The 8,542-nt window shown below is 38.7% G+C and overlaps 1 protein-coding gene across 1 annotated transcript; it reads right to left on the bottom strand.

Annotated features, from left to right (window-relative positions):
• Positions 1 to 5,132: 5,132 nt before the first annotated feature.
• Positions 5,133 to 8,191, bottom strand: LOC147379476 (uncharacterized). The gene has a single exon (XM_086317964.1). It carries the CDS (start codon positions 8,124 to 8,126, stop codon positions 6,477 to 6,479), a length of 1,650 nt encoding a protein of 549 aa, XP_086174090.1. The 5' UTR covers positions 8,127 to 8,191; the 3' UTR covers positions 5,133 to 6,476.
• Between the last annotated feature and the right edge of the window lie 351 nt (positions 8,192 to 8,542).

The raw sequence follows: 8,542 nt of genomic DNA, 5'->3' as shown, positions 1-8,542 counted from the left end.
GTAGTTTGAGCATTCTTTGACATTGCCTTTCTTTGGGATTGGAATGAAAACTGACCTTTTCTAGTCCTGTGGCCACTGCTGAGTTTTCCAAATTTGCTGGCATATTGAGTGCAGCACTTTCACAGCATCATTTTTCAGGATTTGAAATAGCTCATCTGGAATGCCATTACCTCCACTAGCTTTGTTCGTAGTGATGCTTCCTAAGGCCCACTTGACTTCACATTCCAGGATGTCTGGCTCTAGGTCAGTGATCACATCATCGTGATTATCTGGGTCATGAAGATCTTTTTTGTACAGTTCTTCTGTGTTCTTGCCACCTCTTCTTGATATCTTCTGCTTCTGTTAGGTCCATACCATTTCTGTCCTTTATCGAGCCCATCTTTGCATGAAATGTTCCCTTGGTATCTCTAATTTTCTTCAAGAGATCTCTAGTCTTTCCCATTCCCAGGAAGCAGCAGTTAGTACCAGACATGGAACAGCAGACTGGTTCCAAACAGGAAAAGGAGTACGTCAAGGCTGTATATTGTCACCCTGCTTATTTAACTTATATGCAGAGTACATCATGAGAAATGCTGGACTGGAAGAAACACAAGCTGGAATCAAAATTGCCAGGAGAAATATCAATAACCTCAGATATGCAGATGACACCGCCCTTATGGCAGAAAGTTAAGAGGAACTCAAAAGCCTCTTGATGAAAGTGAAAGTGGAGAGTGAAAAAGTTGGCTTAAAGCTCAACATTCAGAAAACGAAGATCATGACATCTGGTCCCACCAGTTCATGGCAAATAGATGGGAAAACAGTGGAAACAGTGTCAGACTTTATTTTTTGGGCTCCAAAATCACTGCAGATGGTGATTGCAGCCATGAAATTAAAGGACGCTTACTCCTTGAAAGGAAAGTTATGACCAACCTAGATAACATATTGAAAAGCAGAGACATTACTTTGCCAACAAAGGTCTGTCTAGTCAAGGCTATGGTTTTTCTTGTGGTCATGTATGGATGTGAGAGTTGGACTGTGAAGAAGGCTGAGCACCGAAGAATTAACGCTTTAGAACTGTGGTGTTGGAGAAGACTCTTGAGAGTCCCTTGGACTGCAAGGAGATCCAACCAGTCCATTCTGAAGGAGATCAGCCCTGGGATTTCTTAGGAAGGAATGATGCTAAAGCTGAAACTCCAGTACTTTGGCCACCTCGTGCGAAGAGTTGACCCATTGGAAGAGACCCTGATGCTGGGAGGGATTGGGGGCAGGAGGAGAAGGGGACGACAGAGGATGAGATGGCTGGATGGCATCACTGACTTGATGGATGTGAGTCTGAGTGAACTCCAGGAGCTGGTGATGGACAGGGAGGCCTGGTGTGCTGCAATTCATGGGGTCGCAAAGAGTTGGACACAACTGAGCGACTGAACTGAATTGACTGAAAATGTAAGGAATTCAGAAATTTCTTTGAAAATAGCAGTTTACTCATCATGTCCCTTGATGATTTACTCCAACAATTTAAACATAGCATCTTCATCCATTCTTTTTATTTCTTAAATCTTAACATTCCAAATTTAGGATATAACTTTCTTGTCTCACTCTCCTTTAATGGTTAGGTGATAAAATTCCATACTGTTTAAATCAAACCATTTTCTGTTTCCAGATCTTAAAATAGTCCCTTTATCTTTTTATGCACCCCCCTCTCTCTATATATATTTACATACATATACAAATGCATACATATATTTTTCATTACAGATATATATTTCATTACATATAAATATTTCATTTCATATATATATTTCACTACTTACATATTTTTCATTACATACGTGTGTGCTTGCTCAGTTGTGTCCAACTATTTGTGACCCCTTGGACTATAGTTCACCAGGCTCCTCTGTTCATGGGATGGATTTTCCAGGCAAGAATTCTGGAATGGACTGCTATTTCCTTCTCCAGGGTTCTTTATATATATGTATATGAAATTTCCCTGGAGGAGGCGGGCATGGCAACCCACTCCAGTATTCTTGCCTGGAGAATCCCCCATGGACAGAGGAGCCAGGCAGGCTGCAATTCATGAAGTCACAAAGAGTTGGACATGACTGAGTGACTAGGCATACAGAAAATATATAAAGTTTACTCAACAGAACACAGTTACTTCAACCTGGACCTATACATCATGCTTTTTCAATATATATTCTCTATGCTTCTATCAGTTCTGCATTTTCAACTACCACTGAATGCAATGGTGAATATGGAGGAGATGATATAGTGCCACAGTATAGATGTATCAAAAGAGAACTACACACTAACCCACATTGTCACTTTTATTTATTTATTTATTTTTTATCTTTCTTTTTTTTTTTCTAATTTTATTTTATTTTTAAACTTTACATAATTGTATTAGTTTTGCCAAATATCAAAATGAATCCGCCACAGGTATACATGTGTTCCCCATCCTGAACCCTCCTCCCTCCTCCCTCCCCATACCATCCCTCTGGGCCGTCCCAGTGCACCAGCCCCAAGCATCCAGCATCGTGCATCGAACCTGGACTGGCAACTCGTTTCCTACATGATATTTTACATGTTTCATTGCCATTCTCCCAAATCTTCCCACCCTCTCCCTCTCCCACAGAGTCCATAAGACTGTTCTATACATCAGTGTCTCTTTTGCTGTCTCGTACACCGGGTTATTGTTACCATCTTTCTAAATTCCATATATATGCATTAGTATACTGTATTTATGTTTTTCCTTCTGGCTTACTTCACTCTGTATAATAGGCTCCAGTTTCATCCACCTCATTAGAACCGATTCAAATGTATTCTTTTTAATGGCTGAGTAATACTCCATTCAAAAAAATAGAAATCATTCCAAGCATTTTTTCTGACCACAATGCAGTAAGATTAGATCTCAATTACAGGAGAAAAACTATTAAAAATTCCAACATATGGAGGCTGAACAACACACTGCTGAATAACCAACAAATCACAGAAGAAATCAAAAAAGAAATCAAAATTTGCATAGAAACTAATGAAAATGAAAACACAACAACCCAAAACCTGTGGGACACGGTAAAAGCAGTCCTAAGGGGAAAGTTCATAGCAATACAGGCACACCTCAAGAAACAAGAAAAAAGTCAAATAAATAACCTAACTCTACACCTAAAGCAACTAGAAAAGGAAGAAATGAAGAACCCCAGGGTTAGTAGAAGGAAAGAAATCTTAAAAATTAGAGCAGAAATAAATGCAAAAGAAACAAAAGAGACCATAGCAAAAATCAACAAAACCAAAAGCTGGTTCTTTGAAAGGATAAATAAAATTGACAAACCATTAGCCAGACTCATCAAGAAACAAAGGGAGAAAAATCAAATCAACAAAATTAGAAACGAAAATGGAGAGATCACAACAGACAACACAGAAATACAAAGGATCATAAGAGACTACTATCAACAATTATATGCCAATAAAATGGACAACGTGGAAGAAATGGACAAATTCTTAGAAAAGTACAACTTTCCAAAACTGAACCTGGAAGAAATAGAAAATCGTAACAGACCCATCACAAGCATGGAAATTGAAACTGTCACTTTTAAAAGAAAGGTATTTCAGAAACAGTGATGTCTAAGGTAAGTTTCAACAATGACTAGGAATTAGCCAGATGTAGAAGATAGAAAATGTTTTCTAGGAAGATGAAGAAAGCTACAGAAGTAAGAGAAAACAAGATCTTTGAAGAAGAGACACATTAGAATGGCTCATGTTTAAGGCTTCTGTAGGGCAGGAGAAGGCAATGGCACCCCACTCCAGTACTGTTGCCTGGAAAATCCCATGGACGAAGAGCCTGGTAGGCTGCAGTCCATGGGGATGCTAAGAGTCGGACATGACTGAGCAACTTTCCTTTCATTTTTCACTTTCATGCATTGTAGAAGGAAATGGCAACCCACTCTAGTGTTCTTGCCTGGAGAATCCCAGGGACGGGGCAGCCTGGTGGGCTGCCGTCTATGAAGCTCACATAGAGTTGGACACGACTGAAGTGACTTAGCAGCAGCAGCAGGGCAGTAGGTAGATATGGGTTTGGAAAATTTAATCGATACCTTATAATGAATGTCTATAAATTATATTTTAATGATTTAATTTTATCTTGAATAACTGACTGTTGGACCACCAAACAATTGGCACAAACAATGGTTGTGGTAAAGGGAAGATCAAGCTAAATACTTGTCTGAAACAATTTCTCCAATCCAGGAAAACCCAACTAATACAGCAGAAGATGTTTCCATCTTTTCCTGTCCTGAGCTCCTGAGACTATCTTTCAAGAGAGGATGCTGAAGAAATACGAGGTCAGATATGGTGGGCATGTGCCTAGATGTTAATAAACATCTATTACACCACTCTCATGCATCTTCCACTGGAGAAGTAACAGGACCAACTATAACACTCTAAAACTCTTACCTGCTGACTCTGGTGACATAATTTGTACCTATTTATCTATTTAGTTCAACGCTGTGTTGACAGGCTGCAGGAATTTATGAAGTCTCTTTATTACTTTATTTCTTGAAATATCTCTGAATTTCTTAGTGCTTAATATATCCAAATATAAGAACTATGTAATGAATAATAACTTCTTTTTCAGTTGATCTGACCATAGCATGCACTGAATCTAAGAAAAGTGAAGGTCACAGCACTCTAAATATTTATTTTATGTTATTTTGTGAAATGCACCAGTAAAGGTTGAATCAAAATATGAAGTTTCAATTTAATTAATTGTTAGTGTTTCTAAGTCAAAACAAGAATTATGAATGAGTTCTGGACTCATCATGTAAACTCCATATTTCTTCAGAAAGTAAAGACTTGACAAGGAAAATCATAGTTTCACAACAGACATTATGTCATTTCAAATCTGTTTCCAATGACATCTGTACCATTTTCTCCTTTCTATTCACTCTAGATTATATTTTCTCATGAAGATCTCAGTGCTAGGAATTCTGTTAAAAGGGTCATATAGAGGTTAAATAAGATTTTAGTGATAGAAACTCTATAAAAGATTTTGTTGTGGCAAACTGTCAATTGGTGATTTTTTTTTTTTTTTTTTTTTAGCCTAAATCACAAAGTGAATAACAAAATGAAAATATTAAATCCAAACTTTATGAAGAATAAATGTCATCTGCAACACATGAATAAATATGACAAAATACTTGTCTTACTCAAGGGATGGAGGGAAATGGTGCCACAAATAAAAACAATTTATTTTACATTTTTGTGTTTATATTTTTTGAGAAGAAACAACACTAAATTTAATCCCATGAAGCTAATTCAAGAGCCAGGCACTTATCTTCATAAATTAAAGACCACTGTATTTTTGTAGAGTGTGCATGGTGCAAAGCTTCCTCAATGTCATGAACTCATCTGATTCTCAATGAACAGAGAATCTACTGTAACAGAGACACATACTGTTATAGTGTTCTCATTTAAAAGGCAAGGAAACTAATGCTCAAAGTGACTAAATAACTTGCATAAGATCACACAGCAAAGGAAAGACATGGTCCTCTTTTCATTATCTTTCTTCTATTAGTTACTTTCATAAACCCCTTAATTACTATTTTTATACCATAACTCAATATGACAGGTCAGTAAGAAGGGATGAAGTAAAAGAACCAAGTTCGTGTTAGTTGCTCAGTCATGTCCGACTCTTTGCGACTCCATGGACTGCAGCCCACCAGGCTCTTCTGTCCATGAGATTTTGCAAGGATACTGGAGTGGGTTGCCATTTCCTTCTCCAGGGGATATTCCCAACCCAGGGATCGAACCCAGGTCTCCTGCACTGCAGTCAGATCCTGTACCGACTGAGCTACAAGGGAAGCCCAATAAATTGTATATTATATTAATACTTTATTGTGTACCTAGTATGTACAGGTTTGGTGTAAATTTGTTAAATGTTTTCTCCTTTAATCTTCATTGTGATTCTACAAGGATCATCAATTTATATGAGGAAATGGAGGCTCAAGAAAAGTCAGTGTCTTGCCTACCACTGCAGAGCTGCAAATTGAATCTACGTGTGCCCAGGGGCCTCAGAAAGGAGTCTCCTCACTACAATAAATCATCACAAAGAGACCACTATGGGGGTTTGGAGAGAGTACCCAAAGACAGGACAGAGATGCTGAAACAGACAAAGCTGGAAGAAAAGGGGTAACGTTTCTCTTAGAGAGGCTCTTCTTTGGTTTCTCTTTGCCATTATTCTTTAATGTACACAAAATCCTAGAGGTGACAGATGTTTGCAATGGCAAGACAAGAACCTTCACAAACTGTCCCACACAAACAATAAAAAATACTGGTGAAATAACTAATCCAACCATTTCAAAACTCTGAAAATTACATAAAGCCAAATGAAAAACAAACAAACAAAAATTGTCTAAGAGAAACTTTGAACCTCAGTAAGACAGCGTGGGCTCCACCATTTTATCTTCAGGCTGTTCCCACTCCCTTTTCTCCCCAGCTTAGTGGCATCATAGCTTCTTAAATGCCTCATCCTCTGTTTTATAAACTTTCAAATACTTGTCAAAGAAGAGGTTGACATAACACCGTCTTACTTCATCAGGGACTTTGGGTGCGGATTCTGATGCTCCTAAAGCCTGCTTCCGATGGCCACCTCGTATTTCACCATCCTTAACAGGAAAAGAAGCAATAGTTTTCACAGGAATGTGTGATCTGTTTGGCTTTGCAACTGGATTTTCCTTTGAAGGAACTACATCCTCTTGAAGGCTGCTTGATGTACATGAATTTTCTCCTAAGGCTTTCCTCTGGCTCTGAGAGGCTGGACATACAAAGGTATTTTTCTTCTGTTCTGAAGTGGCAGGATCAAAAGCCTGCCCGTCCTTAACGGCAGTCATCATCTGCACTACTTGTTGTTGGGTCTCAACCTTGGCAGTGTGTGCAATTCTCCTTTTTGGTCCAGAAATGTTTTGGTAATACAGCATATCTAATTCCATTTGCTTTCCTGAAGCCTGTTTAGCAGTCTCTCCCTCATGATCTTGGCTTTGTGTGAACTCACTGAAAATTCGAAGACATTTCTTCGTAGTGTCAGAGTCAGAGGGAGTGTCATTTCCAGTATATTCCTTATCTAAACCAAATTCAACTAACCTGCTGTCTTCAAAAATAGTCAAGTCTTGACTATCGTCTGGTGCTGTCAGAACTTTGTCTTTCAAGTGATCGTCTGAATAAGAGAATTGGAGTTGGCTTGGTGAAGATAGCCATTCGGTCTCTTCTTTTTGAGTATCATCAGTTTTTACATGTCTTGTCCTCTTTGGATACCTTTCACTATGACTTCCTGTCTGGATTTCTTTGTGCCTGGGAGGGGCATAAGATATATTTTCTCCTGAAATGCAAACATGCATCTTCTCACCACCAAAGCTTCCCATCTTAGAAATGTGGTTTTGATCACCACACGTGTTTATCTTAGTTTTAGCATCTAGTGAGGTTTTCATGAGTGATCTTGATAGTTCTAGCTTGTTACTGTCATCTTCTCTGTGTGCGGTTAGTTGGGTTTCACCTGTTTTTTCCTCTTCTATGCCACTGATCTGAAGATTTCTTTCCTCCGGAGGCACTACCTGTATCCTTTCCTCCATATTCTGATATTTAAAGCCTCTAAAGCGTTTAGATTTCCTAGAAACAGGAATGATTGGAGGTACATCCATTACAAGGTCATCTTCATCAGAATCTTGAAGATTTATTTTAATTCTTATGGGTGAAACATAAGGTCTTTGACTCTCCAGGGACTTGTGGCAATTTTTACCCACAGATTTTTTCCAGAAGGGCTGTCTGTCAGTCTCACCCTGCCTGCCTTTAGATGCTCCAAGCAGTGCTACGGAGTAATTGAGCAAGGGATCATATTCAAGGTCAGTTGCTGGACATGTGTGGTCCATCATGTACTTTGTAGGCTGACTCTCTTTGTTTTTTGATGGTTCATTCCACTTTTCTTGTGGGAGCAGGCTGTTTTCAGGAAAACCTTGTTTCACATTTGTGTCACTCAAGGAGACCATGGGACTTTGCGATAGCTCTTCAAGCGCTAATGTAAACTTGGGGAGCATCTTCTGCTTTTCTTCAACTTCAGTCTTGACTGACTTGATTTCTTTGTCGATTCTTTCCAATTGTTCCATAGTTGTGCCTGGCTCCGAAAACGCGCCTGCACTGTTGCGATGACAGTACCGGGAAAAGGCGAACCCCCCCCAATTGGTGATTTTTAACTGACGCTAATTTGACAGGCTGAAAATTAAAAGGAAATGTGAGAGGACTAAAACTTTTAGCCACATATATAATTTTCCACAGATACTGTCTGGAAATAAAAGATTGCTCTTTACTTTCAAAGAGTGAAAGAGGTGAAAATAAAAGTATAATTGCTTTTCATACATACTGGCATGTATACAATTTATATATAATATAATGTATACAATAAACTGTATAAATTTTTGTATATGCAATTAAAATATAGATCAGTTCAGTTCAGTTCAGCCACTCAGTCATGTCTGACTCTTTACGACCCCATGGACTGTGGCATGCCAGGCTTCCCTTTCCA

This window comes from Bos grunniens, chromosome 1 (genome assembly GCF_055505025.1).
Source record: "Bos grunniens cultivar Pamir isolate PY7600 chromosome 1, Bosgru_T2T1.0, whole genome shotgun sequence".
Lineage (NCBI taxonomy): Eukaryota > Metazoa > Chordata > Mammalia > Artiodactyla > Bovidae > Bos > Bos grunniens.
The sequence above is the reverse complement of the archived record's forward strand: the minus strand, read 5'-3'. Positions and strand labels throughout refer to the sequence as shown.